General features: G+C 54.9%; 1 protein-coding gene across 2 annotated transcripts; it reads left to right on the top strand.

Annotated features, from left to right (window-relative positions):
* Positions 1-3949: 3949 nt before the first annotated feature.
* EDN2 (endothelin 2) lies at positions 3950-9350 on the top strand. 2 transcript variants are annotated; one of them, XM_008151291.3, is made up of 5 exons: positions 3950-4091; positions 4439-4595; positions 6056-6178; positions 7124-7222; positions 8656-9350. In XM_008151291.3, exons 1-5 carry the CDS (start codon positions 4028-4030, stop codon positions 8747-8749), a joined length of 537 nt encoding a protein of 178 aa, XP_008149513.1. In that variant the 5' UTR covers positions 3950-4027; the 3' UTR covers positions 8750-9350. The 2 variants fall into 2 exon arrangements, with proteins under 2 accessions (XP_008149513.1, XP_028016063.1); XM_028160262.2 differs by lacking the exon at positions 3950-4091 and having other exon boundaries at positions 4100-4595.
* Positions 9351-23733: the final 14383 nt, after the last annotated feature.

A 23733-nucleotide genomic window follows, 5' to 3' on the forward strand; every position in this document is an offset into this window, starting at 1 on the left:
GCCATACCCTCCCCAGGTCCCCATTCCCCAGGGCTGCAGACATCTGCCCTAGCCAGACCCATCTTCCCAGCTGCTCGCTCTACTAAGCTGCCTGCACGGTATGTGCCTGTGACCAAGACACTGTGTCCCTTCCATCAGGGCTGCAAACAGAACCTCCTGAAACCTGGAGGGGCCAGGTGGCAAGGGGAAAGTGACTGGTTTTCCAGAGGGGAGAGAGCGGAGGGTCCCAAGCTGGGAGTCACAGTCACAGCACAGTCTGCCGGGCTCAGATTTGGGGACCTCTACACTCGGGTCAGGTTGGTTGTAAAAGTCATAGGCAGTCCATGCTGGGAGTCCATGCCCCTCACAGTCAATGGGAAGACAGGAAAGTTTTCCAAGGAAAGAATGGGACTTGCCCAAGGCCACACAGCAGGGACAACAGTTTGTTGCTCCTGCTGGGCCAGCCTCCTGCTCCAGCCCACGCCTCCCTGTGGGCACCATCACCATCCTTACTCCTGTGCATCCCCCACCCCACACAGTGTCCATGGCTGCTGGACAGCTGCTGATGGACCCACATTTACTCTCAGTGCAGGTGTGGTGGAGAGAGCTTCGGGGTGCACAGGCACATGGCCTACCCTGCCCCAGTGCCCTGGTCCTTCCTGGCAGCCCATCCCAAATGGACCCAGAGTCTCCACTCTACTTGGACCCTGGGAGAGCCTCACTGCTGTGCAGGAAAGGGTGGGGCTGGATTAGTAGCAAGAGAATGAGTGTGGCCCCATCACTGCCATGACAACGTTGCTCCTTCTCCTAGGCCACAGTTATCTCATCCAGAAAATGGGAGTGAGGACGCAGAGGATTTCCAGAGGGCAGTATCTAGCACAGCGTCTCACCCAGAAATATGCCAGCCCGCCCTCCCCACAAAGCTCTCCCTTTTTTTTTTTTTTTTTATCCTCACCTGAGGATATGTTTATTGATTTTAGAAAGAGAGGAAGGAAGAGAGAAACATCAGTGTGAGAGAGAAACATCGATTGGTTGCCTCTCATTGCCCCGACGGGGGATTGAACCTACAACCTTTTGGTGAACGGGATGGCATTCTAACCAACTGAGCCACCTGGCCAGGGCAAATCTCTCCCTCTTAGATTAAGCCTGCACCAAGCAGAAGTAGAACAAATTACTTTGTGTGCAAAACTATTCCCTCCAAATCCTGATGGTGACCGTCAGGGAATCCCTGCCCCTTGACCTGCTGCCTTGCCTAGCCCCGGCAGGTAACAGGGCCAGGTCGGGTTGGGGAGTGCAGCAGGGCAGCTGGCTGGGGCAGTTGGTGGGGGGCAGTGCAATGGAGTGGGAAGGCCATGCAGCCAGGCCAGCCATGAGGGGTAGAGGTGAAGGTTCAGGGCCCAGACTAAGAGCCTAGGGGGCTATTTTTACTCAGCTTAATTTCTCTTGCCAGTGGGGTAGCGCTAACCCCTGAGACCTGGGGTCGCTCAGGTTCCTTGGGCCAGGCCTCTCCATTTCACAGGAGCCCTGCATGCCCAGCTCAGCTGGAGCTGAGGGCAGGGGAAAAAACTCCCTGCGCTGACCCTGCCAAGCTGGGCCGCCGCCCCTGCCCTGTCGTCATCCTCCTTTCACACCAGAGAGGGATCCTGTCTCCTGCTCCGTTTAATTCTTCTATTATGTTTCCCAGACTCGGAGCCTCTGGTTCCCTATTGTCCCGAGCAGGCACTTTGCATTTGTGTAAAGATTAGACACGTTAGAACCTTCGCTCTCACTCCCAATGCTCTTTCCCTTTTCCTTTCTCAAATCCGAGTTCTTTCTTTCTGGCTACGCTCTGCTTCCTTGTCCTCCCTCTCTCTCTACCTGTCTTTTTATCTGCCTCCTGCTTGTTTTCTTCCCACCCTGACTCCTCCTCCTCCCCATGATCTGCATTTGCTTCTTTCTTCTCTTCACGGTTCAGTGGTTTAAAATCTCTATCCACCTCCTACCCCCACCCCAAGCCTGCTTGATTCTGTATTTATATTCTCTCGGAGGCTAATAGAAATGACTGGGAGTATTGCTCACCTCATTCCAGAAATACTCTTCTAAATTCTTCGAGAGGCACCTCGCGGGGGAAGGCAGTGAGCACCACCTGGGGAGTCACTGGTTTGCCTGAGAGACAGAGATCTGAGTTCCAGAGCCAGCTCCGCACCTACCCGCTGTGTGACCTCAGCCAGGCTCCGCTTCCTCCTGGGCAGTAGTGGAGCTGGGAGCCAGATGAGAGCGGCTGCCTCCTGGGTAGTGATGAGAGGAAATGAAAGCGTTCTGAGCACACAGTAGGTGCCCAGGAATATTTGTTCCTGCTTTCCCTGCAGCCTGGCCCAGCCAGGGCAATAAAGATAAGGCTGAAAGGTCTCTCCCCGCTTCCTACCAGAATCTCTCTCTGCTCTACTAGGATCTCACGTACACGCGTGCCCGCAGACACACACACACACACACACACACACACACACACGTGCACACATGCGTGCTCTGAACACATGCTATGAAAAAGCAAGATTGCCTGTTTCTTTGTGGCCATCTATGTCCCCCTTCATAAATGTCTAATGACAAAATTGCTGCTGAACTGGGTCCCTGCAGACCCCATTTTCCCAGCTCAAAGCCAGGCATTTATTCTTTCATTCCCCCTCCTTCAGAGTGCCCTCACTCGGAGGGCTCCTACTGTGTGCCAGGCAGGCTCCAGGCCCTGCCTTCTCTGGAGTTCTGGACCTCAAGATTGCTGGGGAGATAAGCACAATCTCATGAGTCAGGCTCCAGAGCCCGGGCTCCGGGATTTCCCAGAAATGAAGAGCCTTTCCTGCTGTGCCTGGAGACAGGGTCCCTGGGAAGATGCTGGAAGAGGTGGACCCTGAGCCCGGCCTGGGCAGGAACAGAGGGCAGCTGCCAGGTCCACGAACTGTGTGGCTCAACAGCAGTGCACCCGCTCTGGTCTCCATACGGCCCAGCTTCGGAGCCAGCAGAGGGGCAGCAGCAGATTGCTAGCCCTCAGGGAGCACCCCTCCACCTGGCCTTTTTTGCAGAAAGTAGCCACTGAGAGAGCCACGACATCCTGTCATGGCTGAGACGGAGGCCTTTTGAGGGGCGCTTTGTGTGGGACCCCAGGGCATCTTCCTGGAAAGGACTCTGAAGCCCCTTCTTAGTCTCCATGGAGCCCATGAGCCAACACATCGAGATTCCCCCATTTTAGCTTTGTTTCGCAAACAAGGAAACTGAGGTGCAGGATGGGTATCCTTAGCCATGGCTGCACAGCTGAAAAGGTTCTGGGAGGGACCAAGATTCCTGTCCTGGGCCCTGGGGTGGAAGGAGGGGAGAGGGGCACTTCCTGAGTGAGGGAGAGATGAGGCAGCTCCAGGCTGGTCAGAGGTCAGAGGTCAGAGGTCAGGGGTAGGCTATGTCCTTCACTGAGGGAAGCAGGCCCAGAGAGGGCTCTGACTTGCCCAAGGCCACACAGCCATATGCAGGCCTTTCACCTCCTGCACCAAAGAAGGGGCACCCTCAGCTCGGCTGGCAGCAGGCAGGCAGGACAGTAGGGTCACTCCGAGGAGAGGGCAGGTTTTTCTCATGCTCCCCTTTCAAACTCTTAGCTCTGGGCAAGACCTGGGAGCAGCCACGGGGAGAGTGGGGGAGGGGCTCTGGGGCACTTTGGGGGTTGATTTGAGGAAGTTCTAGGGACTGGGAGGAGTCCCTGGGGGTTGCAGGGGAGCCTCGGCACTCCAAGCTCAGAGGGAGGAGCTGGGCCTTCCCTCCCGCCTCCGCCCTCCCCTGTCCCCCCCACCGTGAAGGTTGGGCAGGGCTGACGCCCCAGGAGGAGGCGTTGTCCCTGGCTCTGGGCCCTCCGCCCGCCCGCTGGTGCAGTGGCAGGGCCGGACGGCAGGGGCGGGGAAGTGCCTAGCAGTTATAAGCAGCCCGGGCACGGAGGCAATGAGCTATCGGCTTGGCTCCGCTTGGCAGCAGGACGCAGGCAACAGGCGCACTCCCTGCTCCCTGCTCCAGTCCAGCCCCGCACTCCGCTGCTATGGTTGCCATGCCCACTGCCTGGTGCTCCGTCGCCCTGGCCCTGCTCGTGGCCCTGCATGAAGGTGAGCCATCCGGCCTCGCCTGCTGCAGCAGCCCCGGGTCTGTTCAGCGGTGTCTCCCGCTGGGGACCGCGGCGCCCCACAAGCCAGCTGGGGCACACAGGGCGGGAGCCCAGCAGCAGCGGCACGGCTGGCCACAGCCGGGGCTCTGCCAGTGCAGAGGTGCTGCGGCACAGGGAGGGCACAGGGCGGCTGCTGAGGCTTCCCCGGGCTGGTCTGGAGCTCCTGAGCAGTGAGAGTGCCAACTTCCTCGATTATGCAAGAGGAGGAGCCTGGCAGGTCCCCCTATTCCAGCTGTGCCAGGCGTCCTGACCCACCTCTCCACCTCTCTCTCCCTTCTGTGCGTGCAGGCAAGGGCCAGGCCGCTGCCACCCAGGAGCAGCCCGTGCCCCCGCGCCATGCCCGAGGCGCCCACCTGCGGCCTCGGCGTTGCTCCTGCAGCTCCTGGCTCGACAAGGAGTGCGTCTACTTCTGCCACCTGGACATCATCTGGGTGAACACTCCCGGGTGAGCTACCGTGGGGATCCAGGCGGGCTGCTAGGAGTGGGGGGAGGGGGCTGCTGGCCCACTGGGAAATGGGCACAACATGGCTCTCCCTGGGCCTCCAGGTGGGAGCCCTGGGCCAATATCGATCATTAGCAGTTACTGTTTCACTCCCATGGGGAGGCTGCCTGAGCAATACAGAGGGATGTCTCAGGAGAATTCTCACGACATCCAGCAAGGAAGTGTTGGCTTCATTTTCCAGATCAGGGTACTGAGGCTCAGAGAGGTTAGGTGCCGCCCGCAAGCTCACACAGGAAGGAGAAAGTGGTAGGTGGAAGCTCCATCCTAGGTCCGGTGGATGCCAGAGCTCACACCCACTCGGCCATGCTGCCTCAGCATGATCTTCCAAGAATAATACAATTAATGACAGCGCCCATGTCTGGACTGTGCCGGGCCCTATGCCAAGCAGGGCTCGTGCATGATCATCTCATGAACGCCCCCCCCCTCCCTCCAATCCTTCCCTGAGGCAGGTACTGCTGTTGTCCCCAAATGACAGATGAGAAACCTGCCCTTTGTCACCTGGTGGAGCCAGGGTGGGGGCCTGCGCTGTCTGCTCTGTCTGCACCCGCACTGCCTCCGGGCCACTGCATACTTCACGTTGAAGTTTCTGTGTGCATTTGTGTTTTTTCCCTTCCCCAAATTGCAAAAGACAAGAGAAGCCCGGCACGTAAGCGTGTGGAGCTAATCCACATCCAAACACTCGCTCAGGGTGGGAACCCTGCCAGTCCCTGCCTGCCGGGTCTACCTGGAGTCATTACAGCTTCAGACACCAGCTAAAATTAGCTCTGGCACCCGAAGGTGCTGGTCCAACCGGCCACAGGGCCCCTGCCCTGCCCTCGACCCGCCTTGGCTAGACTCTGATCTGACATCAACCCCCTCTGATCTCACACACATGTGCATGCACATATGCACATATACACACATGCACACACACTTTCACCGTTTTTAAGTCAAAACTCTAAGACATACATGTCACTTCTGTAGGCAAGTGGGGACCAGCTGGGGGCAGCTTAGCTGTGAGCCTGTGTGTTTACTTATGAGATGGTATTTCCTCCCCTCCTCTGGGGGCAAGCTGCGGGCCTCTTTGAGAATAAGGGACAGCCTGGTTCTATCAGCTTACGTTCCTGTCTGGGCAGGGGGCCTGGGAGGACTCCTGGGGGGAGGCAGAGTCCCAGAGGAGGGAAGGGTGTTGGGTCTTGGGTCTTGTCAGGGCTCCCTGGCACCTAGGTGGGAGCCTGTGGTGGGACTTCTTGAGGTCAGGGGCTGGTCACCTTTTGCTGCCACAGTGGCCATCCCAGAGTACAGCGAAGACGGTCCCCCTGCTTGTCAATGGTAGTGATTTATCTAATCCTCCCTCTCTTCCTCTCCCTCCCTCTCTCCCTCTTTCCCTCTACATCACTACCTCACTGGCTGCCCGCCCACAGACAGACAGTTCCTTACGGCCTGGGAAACCCGCCAAAACGCCGGCGCCGCTCTCTGCCAGGGCGCTGTGAATGCTCTAGTGCCAGGGACCCTGCCTGTGCCACCTTCTGCCATCGAAGGCCCTGGTAAGTGGGCACCCAGCTGCAGGGGTCAGGGGCAGCTGCCAGCCCAGACCTGCCCTAGACAGCAAGGTGTCTGGGAGACCAGAGAAAGAGCAGAGGAGCAAATGGGGGAGGGGAGCAGGGCCCTAGGGACCCATGGGCTGCCCTGGGCCCATGGCAGTGTCCCTTCCCACAGGGAACCCGTCGCCCCGGAGTCCCTCCCACTGCCCATCTCTGGGGGCTTCCAGAGCGCCATGTTCACTCCTGGGCAGGGGGATTCTCCCAGGTAACAGCTGAGGCCTCAAAGGCTGGTCCTGTCAGTCCACACAGCTGGTCAGAGGGAGCGCTGGGCTTCAGCCTCCGTCTATGTGGCCGAGTCCACAGGGCTTTGGAGTCAGACCTGAGGCTCGGGGGACTTCGGAGCTTTCTCAGTGGAGGAGTACCATCTGGAATTGGGAGGCCATGGCACTGTTTCAGGGTCATCACAGAGTTGTTGGGGGGCTTTGCAAATCCCTTAACTCTTTGGGCCTCAGTTTTCCCATCTGTAAAAAGGTGGGAAACTTCATTCTTTTCCCTCCTCCACTTAGAGCATTTGGGGAAAGCAGAAATTGGCCTCGCAATCCCAGCCTCCATGCCCACGATGGTTTATGAGAAAACTCCTCCTCTGAGGCTCAAGCTATCGCTCTGCCCTGCCTTAGTTTCTCCTGAAAAGGGCCACACTCAGCTACCCGTGGCCAGATTCTGAGAAGGCCAGCCACCCAGCTGCTTCTCTCTGAAGCTAGGAACACATTCCCCGTAGCTCAGTTTTCCCCACCCCGCCTGGAAAGGAAGGGTGCCAGGTGCACAGGGTGGAAATGGATCTGCTCCTGAGGGCAGGTGGGGATAGGGTGGGGCTGGGCTGGGCCTGCAGCCAGCTGGCCTTGGGGCCCTGGATAGCCCCTCACTTGGATTCTAATGCTGTTCATTCAGGCCTGAAACCGTGGCAAACCCAGGCATTGGGTCCCCTGCAGACGTGTCCCAGGCTGGCAAGACATGGACGACTGCAGGAGAGCTCCTCCAGCGGCTGAGGTAAGGGCCACCGCACTGATCCAGTGCCTCCTGTATGCCTGGCATGTTTCCTTGCATTTCTCTTGTTCTCTATAAGAGGCAGGACTGCGTCCTCATTGGACGGTTAAGAGATCTGAGGCTCAGAGAGGTGAAGGTACTTTCCGAAGGTCACACAGCAGTCTGGCATCAGGCTGACTCCAGAGCCCGTGCTTTTAACTGCTATGCCTGGAAGTTGACTTTTTAGAGCCTGAAGGTGTTCATTCAGGCTGTGTCTTCATTGAGCATCTCCCATTTGCTGGTGTCCAGAGGGGCCAACTACCCAGCCTGCTCCTTCCCCCATCCCAGACTGGATCCCACCTGTGGTGGCCTCAGCATGGCTCAGCTCCAGAGTCTGCTCACAGAGGTGCCCATGAATGTTTGTCCAACCAAACTGACTTGAGAACAAAGCCCCCTATAGGCCATGCAGCAGAGTGGCTACAGGGCAGCTTCTGAGCCAGGACTGCCTCATTTGAACGCAAGCCCTGCCACAAACAAGCTTTGTGACCTTGGGTTTGTCATTTGTCTGTGCTTTAAGTTCCTATTTTGAAACAGGGGCTACCCATCTCATGGGGTTGAGGTCAGATGCTTTGACATAAGGAAGCACCTGCCCCCAGTGGGAGCCCTGGCGGTGTTAGCCATTCTATCTCTGTAAAGGTGGCTCCTCGGGGCCAGCCAGTGCTGGGCCCAGCGTGGCTTCGGGTTCCGGTCTTTGTGGGCAGGCAGAAACATAGGAGCAAAGGCCAGGTGGTGAGATGGACAGGACCCAGCATATACTTAGGAACTGTCTGAGGGTGAAAAAATCAAGATAAGACTTGGCAAGGGCATGGCCCTTCAAAGTGGGCAGAGAGCTTGCTTAGCCAACCTGTACTCCTCCTTACAACAGTTCAGGGCTGTTGCTATCTTACAGACCCAGAAAGGGGCTCAGAGAGGTGGAGACACTTGCCCACGTTCCCACAGCTGGAACTGAAGCCAACCTCCTAGCTCCCAGGCTCGAATGCTTTGAGCCAGGACGAGGCCACCTGAATGACACAGTCCATGCAAGGGTCTCAGTCAGGGTCAAGGGGCAGCTAGGACCCTATTTGTCTGGAACTTGGACATGGGAACGGCAGTGGGTGGAGTTGGGGTGAGCAGCCGGGAGGGAAGGTGTGGAAATAGGACGGCAGGTCCTGGGAAAGAAACGCTGGGCTCTTCTTGGCTGTCCGGTCATTCCAGCTGCGTTTGATATGGAACATCAGCTTTGTCCAAGCCCCTGAGGGCAAAGAAGCTTCTAGGCCTTGTGTTCAGGGTCAGTGGCCACCTTCTGACCCAGGGCAGCCATGATGAAGGGGTGCAGTCCCTACTACTGCTGCCTCTCACAGGGAACTCTTGGGCGGTCCCTATCTCGTGCGATGCTAAATGGACCCTTCTCATTCCAGGGACATTTCTTCTGCCAAGATCCGCTTTGCTAGGCGGCAGCAGGAGGCAACGAGGGAGACCAGGCCTACGCACTCCAGGCAGCAGAAGAGATAGTGCTGGGAGCTGGAAAAACTCTCGAAAGGAAGCCTGTGCGGAGAGGGGAGGAGAAGGGCAGCCCAGGGCAGGAGACTCTACCTGCTTCCTGGACCAGGAAGCCCACCTGCTGGATGGGCACAAGCTGTGGCCTCCTCGCCCTAGTGAGGGAGCCCCCTCAAGGCAGCTCCGAGCCCTCACACTGCCCAGCAAAGCCTTCAGCTCCCAGGCTGCAGCGCAGCCTCCCACTCTGGCTCTGGTCCCACATCCCTGCTGAAAAGAACTGACCTGGAGGCCATGTCCTGAGAGGTGTCCTGTCTGTTGGCTACACACCAGGAGCGACGCACAGTGATGGACGCTCACACCTCAGCCAGCCCAATGGCTGGTGTCCTCCCCTCCACCCCCGCCTTCATCTGTCCCCTCCAGCTCTCCCTCCCAGGGTCCTGTACCCTCAGACCCTCGGGACACTCCTGGTGAGAAGGGCCTGTTCTGCTTCACCTGTCTGTACATAACTTATTTGCTCTAAGAACTTGGAGAATTCCAATTATTTATTGTAATGTATTTTTTTAGACTTTCAATTATTTGCCTATAAACTTGTGTTTGTAATAAACGGTGAAATGTACTTTGGTATTTCTTTTTTTTTAAATATGTTTTTATTTATTTCAGAGAGGACGGGAGAGGGGGAGAGAGAGAGAGAAGCATCAATGATGATAGAGAATCAGTGATTGGCTGCTTCCTGCACATCCCCTGCTGGGGATTGAGCCCAAAACACAGGCATGTGCCTTGACTGGGAATCGAAAGGTGACCTCCTGGTTCATAGGTCGATGCTCAGCCACTGAGCCACGCCGGCCAGGCTGTACTCTGGCATTTCATCTTGGCTGAGGCACGGGTGGGAGGCACCTCTTGGGAAGGGGCTGCTTGGAAGTTGGGGGACACAGGAATGGGGAGGAGGTGACCAGAGCATCTCTGGCTACTAACCCACCCTCTCTGGGCTTTTGCCTAGCACGTGCCTGGACAGCCATTTGTAGCTTTGACATCCAGGATTCCAGGACCTACGTTCCCCTCAGACCAGTAACCAACCACTAGCCAGCTTTTCCCAAGAGCAGGCTTGGAAGGAGCCAAGACTCACTTCTGCTCCAGCCTCCTGTGCCCCCAGGGCCTGCTGGGAGGCCCAGGGCACGTCTCTCCAGGGAGGGCCGCATGATGGATTCCAAGGCTGTGTGCATCCTTGTGGGCAGTGACCGGTGCTATGGTAGAGCCACGGCCTGGCCCTGGCCTTGCCTCTCACCTTGGGCCTTGCGTGGAGTCCTAGTAGAAGTGGCTCAACACTGCTCTGACTGAAGGAGCCCAGAGCTCTAGGACTGGGTTGGTCAATCCCACCAAGGCCAGAGAAGCAGCCCACCTGAGTCCCAGGGACAGCCAGCAACTAGGGCCGCCCCTGCTCGCAGCTGCCTAGACCCACAGCCTCCATCTCTGCCAAATCCCCTCCTGAGCAGGCTGTCCCTTTCCCTTTCCCTCCTGGCTGGCCTGTGCTGGAAGTGGCCGCTTGTGACCTGAGCCAGCAACTGAAAAAGAATTATCTAGACCCTGTTAATCCTGCCTTGTGCACAAAGCCATCCCCGACCCACTCCTGGGAGAATAACATGGTGACACATACTGAGCTCCTACTGCATACTGGCCCTTCACCCAGAGTAACTTGTTTCATCCTCACAACAACCCTATGACGTCGGTACTTTATGATTCCCACTTTACAGATGAGGAAACTGATGCACAGAGAAGGCAACTGACTTGCCTAAGGTCACAAGTCAGTGGTGGCATCAGGATTTGAACTGAGTCTATCATACATACGTATGTACGTATTTAATAAATATTTATTGATTGAATTCATGGATCACCACTGCATGTAACCTTGAACAAGTCTCTTTCGGAGCCTCAGTTTTATTTTGTTTTTAAGTCTGTAAAATGGAAAAAATTGTCCCTACCTTGCGGGGCTGGTATGAACACTAAACAGTTAAGCTCCAGTGCTGGGCTCACAGCAGGCCTGCTAAGGGGCAAAGAGTTGAAAGACCTGAGGGGAGAGAGCCTGGGGCTGGCTGGGGGCAAGAGCGGTGGTCGGAGAAAGACTCCTGGACAAAGGCTACTCCTATAGCCTCAAAAGATGAGTAAGGCCCGGCTGGCGTGGCTCAGTGGTTGAGCGTCGACCTATGAACCAGGAGGTCACGGTTTGATTCCCGGTCAGGGCACGTGTCTGGGTTGCTGGCTCAACCCCCGGTGTGGGGAGTGCAGGAAGCAGCGATCAACAGTTCTCTCTCATCATTGATGTTTCTACCTCTCTTCTCCCTCTCCCTTCCTCTCTGAAATCAATAAAAATGTTTTAAAGATGAGTAAGACTCAAGTAAATAGCAAGGAGATCAGGAAAGAACTCCAGACAGAGGGAACAGGAAGGGTGAAGGTATGGCAGGGGATGACAAAGGAGGTTCGCACAGAGGACCCCACGTGGCTGGAGCATGGTGAGGGGGGACAGCAGGAGTGAAGGCGAGAGGCCCTGAGGACGTTCTCTTGTGGGCCATGGGAAGCCACCAAAGGTCTGAGAGAGAGACACAGAGACACAGAGACAGAGAGACAGAGAGTAACTCGTTGGGGCTCTCTCCTGAGTGAGGTGTGGGGCAGAGGCAGCCAGGGAGGGACGGGCCCAGTCTGCAGCTGGGATCTGTATCAGGCCTGGGAGCCCTGGATGTGGACCCAACTCGGCCTCAGCTTCCATCTGTGCACGTAACCCCAATAAATCTAGCTCCTTCTGTGTCCCTCTGGCCTATCTTTGCCTGGTGTTCCCACCAAAAAGAACACCAATTTGACTCAAAAGCCTTGACAAAACCTGTTAAACATTTATGAGAAAGGCAGAAGAAAGCAGGAAAAGGGGAGACTTTGTCCCACAAAATCCAGACAAACTTCCTGAAATGCTGACACCTTTCCTCCCAGGGTTCCATTCCACTTGGCAGCTGCTTCTCACAAATGTCTCGCTGCTTCTTCCAAGCTCCCCTCTTCCCCCCACACTTCCAGGGCCCAGCTGCCTGGGGTGTGGTCTAGAAGCAGGCACAGACTTTGGGTGCATGCGACCCCTCGGCCCTGCAAACTCCTCACCCTGTGGAGAGAGGTAGGACCAAGGGAGCCAGAACAGGACCACCTACTGTGCCGGGCCCCAGAGGCCCCATTGCCAGAGCACTGCGGTATCACCTTGCCTTTACCTGCTTCTGGGCCTCCTCTCCTCCCTTTAATCATCTCTGTTATTTAATCATGTGGGCCGCTGATCTATGAACTCTGGCCGGGGCCTCCGGTGCCTTTGCCAAGGGCATGAATGCCTGTTTCCCTGGGCCTCCGCCACACCCTCAACCAGGACCTTGTCATCCCTCTGCCAGGCTTCCATCGCACCTGCCACCTGGGCTTGTCCCACTCAGAGGCCCGCCTGGCCGTTGGCTGTTATGTTGGGCTCCCAATGAGGGCAGCGTGATTTTGAATGGGCTGCTGGGCTGCCAGGGAGCGAAGTTCCTGGGCATGAGGCTCGCCTGAGATTTGAGAGGTGTGCTCTGGCCCTGGGCTGGGGTAGGAAGTGACTGGGCTGGGCCCCAGTACACCAACCTCACCACCCAGGATGCACCGTGGACCCCTTAGGGCTGCCTCCTGTCTCCGCATTCGCTCCTGCCCTGCGCGGCCCTCTGGTGGCATATTGCCAAAGGCCCTCTCCGACCAGGACTGTGCTCTCAGACCTTTGGTGGCTTCCCATGGCCCACAAGAGAACGTCCTCAGGGCCTCTCGCCTTCACTCCTGCTGTCCCCCCTCACCATGCTCCAGCCACGTGGGGTCCTCTGTGCGAACCTCCTTTGTCATCCCCTGCCATACCTTCACCCTTCCTGTTCCCTCTGTCTGGAATTCTTTCCTGATTTCCTTGCTATTTACTTGAGTCTTACTCATCTTTAAAACATTTTTATTGATTTCAGAGAGGAAGGGAGAGGGAGAAGAGAGGTAGAAACATCAATGATGAGAGAGAACTGTTGATCGCTGCTTCCTGCACTCCCCACACCGGGGATTGAGCCAGCAACCCAGACACGTGGCCTCACTGGGAATCAAACCATGACCTCCTGGTTCATAGGTCGACGCTCAACCACTGAGCCACGCCAGCCGGGCCTTACTCATCTTTTGAGGCTATAGGAGTAGCCTTTGTCCAGGAGTCTTTCTCCGACCACCGCTCTTGCTGCCCTCAGGCTCTCTATGATTCCCACTTTACAGATGAGGAAACTGATGCACAGAGAAGGCAGTGGTTATATCATGGTGATCCATGAATTCAATCAATAAATATTCGGAGCCTCAGTTTTATTTATTTAAATATTTATTAAATACATACATACGTATGTATGATAGACTCAGTTCACACAGTGGACACATACTGAACTCCTACTGCATACTGGCACTGTGTGGCCTTAGGCAAGGTTCAGAATTTTCATTTTAGAAAAGTCATTTGCCTATCAGGGCAATAAATCATTGGAATGTGGCCACCCATCCATTCAACAATTATGAATAATCACCTCTCTGGAGAGTCTTGTGCGCAAGAAAGACACAGCCCCTGCCTTCGAAGGTCAAGAGGAAAACACTGTTAAATTAACTATTAAGATGAAAGTAACAGCTAACATTCATGGAGCGCTCACTAAATGCTCTCTGCATATGGATTCCTGGGTTCCTCACAGCAACCAATAATGCAACAGGTGCTCGCATTGTTATTCCCATTTTAAAGAAGAGCCAACAAGAGGTTAACTTGCTCAGAGTCACACAGCAAGGAGGTGCCTGAGGTGGAGTTAAACCTCAGACTAACTTGGTAGCTGCTCCGTCTCCCTGATAAAGCACAACTGCCCTGTGATAGAGCTCCTGGGGTGGGGGACCCAGGCCGGCTTCCTGAAGGAAGTGGCATCCAGGCCAAGCTCGAGGGCGCCAGTCACGTGAAGGAGAAGGGTGAAGGAGAGTGTTCCAGGCAGAGGGAACTGCAGGGGTGAAGGCTCTGTGGGGAAGGGAGCTGTTCTCTTTCCCAGGGAGCAAAAGAAGGGCAGGGAGAAGGCGGGAGAAGGGCCGGTGGGGATGGGCAGTGCCCTCCTGAGCACCAGATCAAGCCTGAGCCTTGGAGTGGGGGAAGGTCTGCAGGCAGGGAGATCCAGGGCATCTGTCACCCCAGGACAGCTTCAGACAACGTCTCCGGGGGGATTGCCAAGTGCCCTTCACCACTGCTCCATGTCTTTGGATCAAACCACTCTTGCTGCCCTCAGGCTGCCAGGTGAGACAGACAACGGGAAATAAAGGGACAGGAGATGGAGTGTGTTATGGGCTGCCCTTCCAGTTGGTGGGGGTTGGAGGGGAAGGAGGGTTGGGAATGGGTAGGGTTTGACAGGCTGGGATGTGGGAAAGGGCATCATAGCTGGGGAAAGGGTGTGACCTATGTCTGGCCAGAGCACGGAGGAATTGGAACGGGCAGGGAGAGGCTGGGAAGTGCATCGGATGCCTGAAATTTGAACTTGAGTGATGGGGAGCCAGTGAGGGTGGCTAGCAGGGGAGAGCCAGGACAGGAGCTGGCCTCGGGCTGCTGGCTTGTGGCTGTGCCCTCCACAGCCAGCCAGCGCTTCCAACTCAGGAGGGCCCTCCCAGCCCCTCGCCTGGGAGAGCAGTGTGGGCCTCACCTCGCCTGCCAGGGACCTGAGCCAAGAGCCCTCAGCAGCTCGGAAGGGGGCCGTGTGCAGGCCCGCCAGGCGCCCTGGAAGAGGAATGTGGCCTAATTAATTCTCTGAAGCTCAAGGGCCTCGCCTTGTGGGAGCAGCTGCCAGGACAGGCCTGCCAGGATGCCATCCGCCCAGCCTGTCGATCACTTGGTGCTGAAGAGAGTGAGGGGCCAGCAAGAGGGAGCTGGGAACCGAGCTCAGGGGCCAGCCCCTCGCCTCCAGGCATACACGTGTCCCCGGACCCCTCCGCAGCTGATGACACAATAATAGTCACAGTGATAGCCAACAGGCCCGAGGGCTCAGAGTGCCAGGCTCAGTGCGAAAAGCATGCTGCATTCACTCTCATCGCATCGTGACAAGGACCACCGAGGTGGCTACTGTTAGCAGCTCCATTTTGCTGATGAGGAAACTGGGGCTCAGGGAGGAGAACTTCCCTGCCCAGGAACATGCAATCAGAAAGCACAGGCAGGGAAGCCGGCATCTGGACCCAGGCAGTTGTCATAACTACCCTGCTGGACTGGCTCAGCGGAGGAGATTGAGGTCCCAGGAAGGTGGGATGCCTTTCCCACGAGGAGTAGACTAAGAAGGGGGCTCGGGATCCGAATGGAGTAAGGACCTGCAGGGGGAAGGCCACACCCCTCGGCTGGGCTTTGAATTGCCTCTTCCCAAGGTTTCCCCTGGGGCTTCTTCCCCCCTGGCCCTCGGGTCACCCACAGGGACTAGGTTCACTCACTACTCCAAGCAGGTCGGGCTGGAGGAAGTGATTCTGCTCCCGGGGGTCTCCCCCCATTTGGTCCCAGAGGCCTGGTAACAGCACCGACAGCTGGTGCACACTCCGGAGACTCCTCCAGACCCTACTCCCCTCCACAGGTGGACCTCGGGGTGGTGCAGGGACCGACTGGACCTTGGTCCTACAGATAGGAAGTGGTGGAGCCACAACGGGGACCCAGACTGGCCAGAAGCCAACACTCCGCCCTTCCCTAGGCTGCGTCACCTTCCGGCTCTGGGCCTCAGTTCCCTCATCTGCCATGGGGGGTGAGAGGACCAACAGAGTTCATTCATGAGAACCCTCACTGGTGGCACTTCCTGTGTCAGGCACCATCCTAAGTATTTTACTTAATTTTTAAAAGTTTTCCAAGACAAGATTTTATTCATGGCTACATAACCTATCATCATAAGACTGTACCATAATGCATCTGAGGGTAGCAAGCGTATATTTTTTAAGTGTGTTCAATTTCCAACCAATAAAATAGCGCTGTGTGCTGCACTTACACATAATTTTCATATTCATCCCTAATTCCTTTTGCTACATTTTTTATAGAGACATAATTCACACACCATAAAATTCACTCTTTTAAAGTGTACAACTTAGTGGTTTTTAGTGTATTCACAAAGTTATGCAACCATCACCGCTATCTAATCCCAGAACATTTTCATCACCCCAAAAGAAATACTGCACCCTTTAGCAGTCACTCCCCATTCCCCATATCCCCCAGCCACTGGGGATCACTAACCTACTTTCTGTCTCTAGGGACTTGCCTAACCTGGACATTTCCTATAAATGGGATCATACACCATGTGGCCTTTCTTTCATTTGGCATAAGGCTCTCAAGGTTCATCCGCCTTGTAGCGTGTCAGTCCTTCGTTCCTTTCCATGACTGAGTACTATTCCATGGTAGAGCGACCACCTTGGTTATCAGTTTATCCACTGACGGGCAGTTGCGTTGTTTCCACTTTTGGCCTAAGCACTCCATTTCAGTCCTCGATGACCCTACGTGGAGATGCTTTTACATCATCATATGGACAAAGAGACTGAGGTCCAGAGAGGTTACGAACCCTTCCCGGGTCACTTACCATCCCCACCTGGTAAGCACTGGCTCCTCTCCTGGCCCCAATGTCCTACCACTGGGAGGCAGAGGAAGGATCCTCGGGTGGGGTCAAGGTCAGAACTATAGCTGTAGTCAAGGCCACTTGTGACCTTGGGTGGGTCTCTGCCTCCTCAGGGCCTCCATCTAATGAGACGAGAATCTTAACGCTTTTTAAAGATTTTTAAAGAGGACTCTTAATGCTTTGTTAAGAAATCATTTTTTCTTAACTACAAAGTAAGGCAATAAACACACAAAAGCTTGCGGCTCAAAACAAACAAAAAAATGAAAATATAAGGAGTATCTAGAATAAAAATTAAGTCGTCTTCCTGCCTCCCACTCCAAGGTACTATAAGAGTGGGTTATGTTGCCCTTTCCTGTAAATTCAGATATATGTTTTATATCTAATTTTTAACAGGTGTTTAAAACAACAAGTGGCGACAGAGGCCTCCCTACTCTGCCACTTGCTTTCCTCGCTTCATAGACATCTTCCCAGATCAGTCCACATGGATCCGTCCCAGTCTGCGTTTACCAGCCCCGTGGTGGTCCCCGGCATGGACAGACTATTACTTACTTAGCCATTCACCTGCTGACGCCTTTAGGATGCCCTCCCTCTATTGCTTTCGTAAAGACGCACTAGTAAGCACTTTGTTTATACGGCTTTGTGCACAAAGAACAGATTTTTAGATGTGAAATTGCTGATCAAAGGGCATGCAGGTTTTCAATAGTCTGCCGAGAATGAGGTTCCAGTTTGCACTCTGAGCGCCCTTTGCTCCCCTCCCCTCCAGCACTGGCTGCTCTGATGGAGAGCCCATTTCTTCACGTGGAATCTGATGTGCAAAAGAGACAGGCCTGATGCCGCTGGGTGGATGAGGGTGAGGGGCCTGGAGGCTCCGGTTCCCCCTCCCCAGCTGGCACACAGGATGTCTCCAGGGTCCTCCAGTGCTGGCATTAGCCCCCAGCCAATCAGTTGGCACCCCCAGGGAATTTGAGGATGGAGGGGCTGGCCAGCCTCATCCTCAGCTGGCCAATCCTCCCCGAATAAGTGTGCCTTTGAGTAGAGCCCTCAGGGGACAGCACCACCATTGGAAAGCATGTGGGATGGGAGACTTGCAGCACCTGAACCTGGTAGGTATTTAAGAGGAGGAGCCTGGAGCTGGCCTTTTGGACTTTGCCTCTGCCCAGGCCTTGCTGTGTAGCCCCAGGCAGGCTGCTGTCCCTTTCTTCAGGGCTCCAGGTTTCCAGCTGCAAGTCTGGGGAGACCCCTCGCAGGGAGCAGGTGCAGAATCTGCTCCACTTGCCATGCGCATCAGGGTGGAAGGCGGGCTCCTCCTGAGAGGTGGCAGACTGGGGGCAGGGGAGGAGCAGGGAGCATAGAAAAGGGGAGCAAGCCCATGTTCCCTCAGGGCCTGACATCTGAGGCTCCCTCCCTGTGACGCTGATGCCCAGTGGTGAGCTTAGTACACCGAGTCCCACCTGGCTAATAGGAGACCGTGCATGAGTGCATGCACACAAGGCACACCTATGTATAAAACGTGTTCTCTGTGCAACAGGGGAGCCTTCTGCATGTCTGCAGGCATTCGGGTTTGTATCTCATGTGACAGGTTTTCGTGCACAATTCACGCATGTGCATATTCTTGTGCGTGTCAACATGTACAAGCAGGTGTGGCTGTGAGTGCCACTGGGTGTGTAAATCTTTGCCTGGTTGTGGCTGCATAGGTGTGTGCATGCATGTGCTACATGTGTGTGCATGTGTGAGGATGCATGTGTGCCTGCAGGCTGTGCATACAAGTCCTCTAAGGGTGTGCGGGTGCACAAGTGACATGAGCATACATGCAGGTGTGTGTATTTGTGTCTGAGTATGTGTAAGAACACGTGCATAACTTACAGAAATATAGAGGGAGTGTGTGCATTGGTGTGCACACACACGTGTGGATCTAGAGTGCTTCCGTGTGTGAGGGGGTAGAGTCCTGTGGCTCTGCAGATGTGAGTACACACAATGTGCAGCTGCACCCCTGATGTGCCACCTCGAGGTCTTCAAACACTGACATTCCCTCCGGGCGCTCCCCCTCCTTGCCTGGGGAACAAACAGGGCCGTTGTCACGGTACCACCTCTGACGTCTTGCTTTAGTTACAGGCAGAACAATCACCTTAGTGATTAATGTCATTACAAACCTTATTGATTTTCAGAACAAACACATCATAGATGCAGAATTCATATGGAATTTAAACAGAAAGCACAAAGTGGAGGATTTCCCACCCCCAAGGGCCGGAGGCTGTCCAGGGTCAGGGATAGTAGTGCTGGCTGCACGCTTGCAGGGGCCAGAAAGGGAGGAGCCTGAGCAGACAGCCCTTGCCTCAGTTTCCAGGGCTGCCCAACCCTGAGCTCCACCCCCACCCCACACCCAGGGAGATCACTTTCCTGGTCCCAGGGGCCCCCATTTCTGGCTCAAGTGAGATTGGGGGTTTGGAGGAATCAGACAGAGCTCTGGCCAGCCCTGCCCTGACCGCAACTGGACAAGACACGTCCCTGCTCAACCTCCATTTCCTTATCCGTAAAGCACACAATCTTACCTGAAAGCTCAAAATACAAACTCTGACATCTGCACCCCTTTCTCAGCTCAACTCCCTCCTGCCCCAGAACAATTTCTATGCTCCCATTCCTCTTCCATCCCAGCTCCTCCCTCAGCCTGCACGGCCTCCTTGCCTAGGCCTGACCCACAAACTTCTACCCACCCGTCAAAGCCCATGCCCACGTCACCACCCAGGCCCATGTTTGTTTGTCTTCCTGACCAGACTGTGAACTCCTAGGGCAAGGGCATTCCTGGGTCCCCAGAGCCTACCCTGACCTGACACGGCTTAGATATCACTCACTATTGAGCTTTCAAAGTTGCAAATAATGAGGAAAGGAGGGGCAAGGGCTCTGGGAGCAGCGATGTTTGGTACACACAGCAGGTCACTGGGTGCCCCCTGTCTAGGTGAGTCAGCTGCCCCTTGCCCCGGGAGAAAGGGAAACCACTATTTGTCAATCTCCACCGGTACCCGCACCACCCCCGCCATTTACAAGTCTTATCGTGTTTGATCCTCACCACATACCTGGGAGGTAGGCGATATTTTTATTCTCGTTTTAATGATGCAGAAACTGACCCTCGGAGAAGATGAGTCAGCCCCGGAGCTGGACCTCAAGCCCTCCTGATTCCAGAACCTTCTCCAGGCTCTCTCCTCCAGCTTCCTTTTCTCCTTTATGAGCCCCGCCCACATTCCCAGGCACTGGCAGGTGTCTGCGACTCTGCTCGGACTGCCTTCATGCCCTTGGAAGTGACCCTTGATCCTGAAGAGCAGGTGGGTGGTGGGACGGCTCTGAGGCTGGTTCTGCAGCCCTCCCGGAGCCCCAGTTGCCCACCTGCTGCTCATTAACTTGCCTCATGGGTCTCCCTCCCTGACTCACTTCACACGTCCTTCGTGACTTCCTGAAATCACCTCGTACATAAACTCCATGTCCTCAAATCCTGGTTCACGTCAGTTTCAGGGGCTTCAACCCAAGACCCAGGGGCAGCAGCCCAGAGAGCCTCGTTCCAAAGGGACCTCTATCTCCGGATCACAAACAGCTCAGTGGAGGTCGGCAATCCCCAGGGCTGCGTGCTGTAGGGAGAGAGGGCGTGGGTGTGAGCGCAGCAGGTTTATCTCCGGGCCCAACACCGCACCCAGTCCTCCCTCCCTTCTGTAGAAGTATGCCTCAGACAATGCGGCTCTGAGGCCCAGGCAGATCTCGGCTGAAAAACCCCAGGGATCTCCACTGGCCCTCTTCCACTCAGCCCCTCTAGCCTGGGTCCGTCCAGGCCAAGCAGGGAGGCTGCCTGGGGTAAGGCCCTAACGGTGAGTCTGAGCAGCTCAGGGTCCTTCTCTGGGCCTGTTTCCCATTCATCAAGGTACAGGGCCCGTGTGGGGCTGAGAGGGGGATGACGTGAGAAGGGGATGATGTGGTCTCAGCACCCCTTGGAGGGCTCATAGTCTCCAATTCTGCCAGGAAGTCATTGGCACACGAAACATTGGATGTGGCACATCTTGCCCCTCGTCTCCATACACTTTCAAAGGAGGGTATTACTAACCCAGAGAATAAAGTTCTAATAATGAAAACCCAAGCCCTGGAAGAGACATAGCTTGACATTGGGGGTTGGCCTTTCTTATGCCCCTCTAACGACACCATGTCTCCCCCAGGCAGGCAGCTTCAGAGCCAGGCAGACTTGGGCTCATATCCTTAGAGAACCCCCTTAACCTCTCTGAGCCTCAGCTTCCTGGGCTGTGAAATGGGCTGACAATGCCTACACGCCTCAGGGAAGCATCTGCAATCTTCTTCCATCACACCCCAGGGAAGCATCTGCAATCTTCTTCAATCCTGGGGAGGAGGCAACTCTGATCCCCAGTTGACAGAAGAGGCAGTGAAAGCCCAGAGAAGAGCAAGCAGGTGCTAAGGAGGCCAGCCCATGCTCAGTGCACACAAAGTGGTCCAGAGCCTTCCCGATCCTACCTCCTGCTTCGCAGGGCACCCTAAACCTGGGCTGTGCCCACTCCATGCCAGCCTTCCCCTGCCTGGCCTGGCCCTGACCCAAGACTCACCCACTGCCCTATTCCTGCATCTGGGGCTGGACCTGCAGTATCAGCCCTGCTCTGAGATACCTTTGGCCTCAGGAATGTTTGGATCTGGGCCAGGAGGTCAAAGGGGCTCACAACCTGACTACTCCCTTGAAAAGCACTTAGAACTTCATGACACCTGGCATAGGCAGGCATGCCCCAGCCACAGAGGGAAACTGAGGCCCCCTGACTTCAACCAGGAAGGGAAACCAGAGGCCTCCTTGGTTATCCTAAGTGGGGGTGGGGGTCAGAATAGCAGCGGAGGAAAAATGAAATTGAAACAAGCAATGGGTCAGCAATTTCTCTTCTAGAATCAGGTGAGTCAAGGGTAGGCCCCGAGGCCAGTCCTGAACAAAGAACCTTGAGCTGAGGGTGTACTAAAATGCTGTGTATTTCACCTCGTGCCACCTGAATTCAGACTGTGCTGCTCTTTGGAGGTCTTGTCACCGGCCAGAAAATCTGTGTTGGTTTCCCTGCCTGCAGAGCCCACACAAGGGTCAGGGAAAGGCTGGGCCAGGGCTGTGGGCTTAGCTGGGCAACCCCCACATTGTTTTGGCCTGAGGGGGGATGGGGAGGTGGGAACCTAAGACAGGTCTGAGCAGGGTCTGACTGCTCTGCATAGCTATCGGTTTGGAGTACAGCCATGTCCAATTCTGTATCCAAATAACAAGCAGATTCTCTACAGACAGAGGTGTAATCCTGACAGAGGCCCAGCATCATGGACACCTGTTTGTTAGCTCAGCCTTTCTTTGGCAAGCTACATTTCCCCCACTAATCCTGTTCTGTCCATGTGGCTCAGATGGGGCAGCCTCCCCACATACCCAGGCAGGGGGACTCGTGAGCTCTGCCTGGCCAATCAGAGCCCCCAAGCCCCCCTCCCCTGGCACAGTGATTGACAAGGATAAACACATGACCCAAGTCAGGCCAATAGGAGTCTTCCCTGAGACTTTTGGTGGAGCTCTCAGGAAACTCTCTCTTCTTCGGAGATTGTGAGCCATAAAGATGAGATTGTAGCAGCTGGTGGATATCTTACATCCCATGGAGCAAATCTGTCGAGAAAAAAAAAAGCCCAAAACAGGCAAGCCTAGCTAGCTGAAAGATGGAGAGATGGAGAGATGGAGAGGCATCAATGAAACACCTGGATGCAGCATCTCTGAAGTCCCTGGGACTTCTCATTTCCATGAGCCAATACATGTCCTGCTCTGCTAACATTTCATCAGGGTTTCTGTCACTTGCAGTCTAAAGGGCTCTGATTAAAACGCGAGGTGAGAACACAGCCAAGTCCTTTCCGCACCTTCATTTCCCAGAGATACACAGAGATATGCAGGGAGTTTCTTTTCAAAGGGCCATTGCAACCGGACTGTTGCCCTGCTGCCCTTCTTTGAGAAGTGACAATTGACTAATGTGAAACAGAGCAGATGCTGCCAGCAGTTCGTGTTCAAGAGTTCGGAATGTTACTCACACTGGAAGGGCCGTGTCTTGGCACGCTGCCCACCTCCTGACTTCCCAGAGTGCTCTGGACAGTGGGAAAGACCGCGGTGCACTTTTCTGACCAACAGTTCTGGGATCACTAAAGGACATTTATTTTGTTTGCTGAAATGTGGGGGTCAGAGCCATATAGATTTAGGAGAAAGGGAAGAAAACATTGCATTTTTACAACCCCAGTGTGAGTGGCATTGTTGGCATATTGCTCAACTGATACACTTGTTAATTCGATTGAGATAAACCACCTGAATGTCCATCGATAGGGATCTGGTTAAATAAAGTGTAGTATGTGGGTTTAAAAAGAAGTAAGGTAGCTTGGAATATACTGTTATAGGAATGAATATGTCTGTAATGTAATTAAATGCAATTTCCACAATCGTACCTCATAAAGGGGCATTTTTAAAAAGCAATTTTCAGAGTGATATGCATAGCATGTGCCCATTAAGGATAATACCTGGCAGGTCTATCATTTACAGGAGGCTTATCATTTACTCACTTAGATGTGGAGCAAAGGAGGAAAGTAAACTGCAGTGAAAGGTGACATTCTCTTTGGGGATTTAGTCGCTGCAAACTTCAGTTCCCTATCCGAGCTATTTCCCATCACTGGGCATCTCCCTCCCATGATGAGGGTCTAAGAGCTGGGAGCTTGATGTCCTCTTGGCATCAGGGAAAGGCCCCTCCCTGGCCCAGGTCACCCAATTGTCAGCAAGACTCATGCGATTGTTCTGAGCCTCCGTTTCTGTCCTGGCTGTCATTACCTGTGCAGCAGGCGAAGTTCGGTGTCTGTTCTGACTTGGGCAAAGACTGGCGGGAGCTCCAGAGTTGCTGGGCTGACCCTGATCCCTAAGATCTGACTGGGACCTGGGGGTGGGAGTGTCCTTGTGTCCCTGTCCTGGGCCCTGACTGGCAAATGACCCACCAGAGTTCTCAGTGGCCTTCTGTGTCCTCCCATTGTGGGGTGCTGGGGAATTGGGGTATCCCTTCCACATCACACAGAGACAAGCATGACTAGGGGCACTATCGCTGCTCTCCTCTCTGCCTGAACTTCCTGTAGTGGGTTGAATGTTGGCCTCCAAAACGATATAATTAAGTCAGGGTTTCAAGATGAGGTCATCCTGGATTATCTAGGTGGGCCTGAGATCCAATGACAAGTGCCTATAGAGAGAGTCAGAGGGAGATTTATCACAGAAGGGGAGATGACTCAGAAATTGAGAAGGACGTGCAACGTCAGGCGAGATCGGAGCGATGCAGCCACAAAAATTCCGGC

Source organism: Eptesicus fuscus, chromosome 9 (assembly GCF_027574615.1).
Source record: "Eptesicus fuscus isolate TK198812 chromosome 9, DD_ASM_mEF_20220401, whole genome shotgun sequence".
In the NCBI taxonomy this organism is placed as follows: Eukaryota; Metazoa; Chordata; class Mammalia; order Chiroptera; family Vespertilionidae; genus Eptesicus; species Eptesicus fuscus.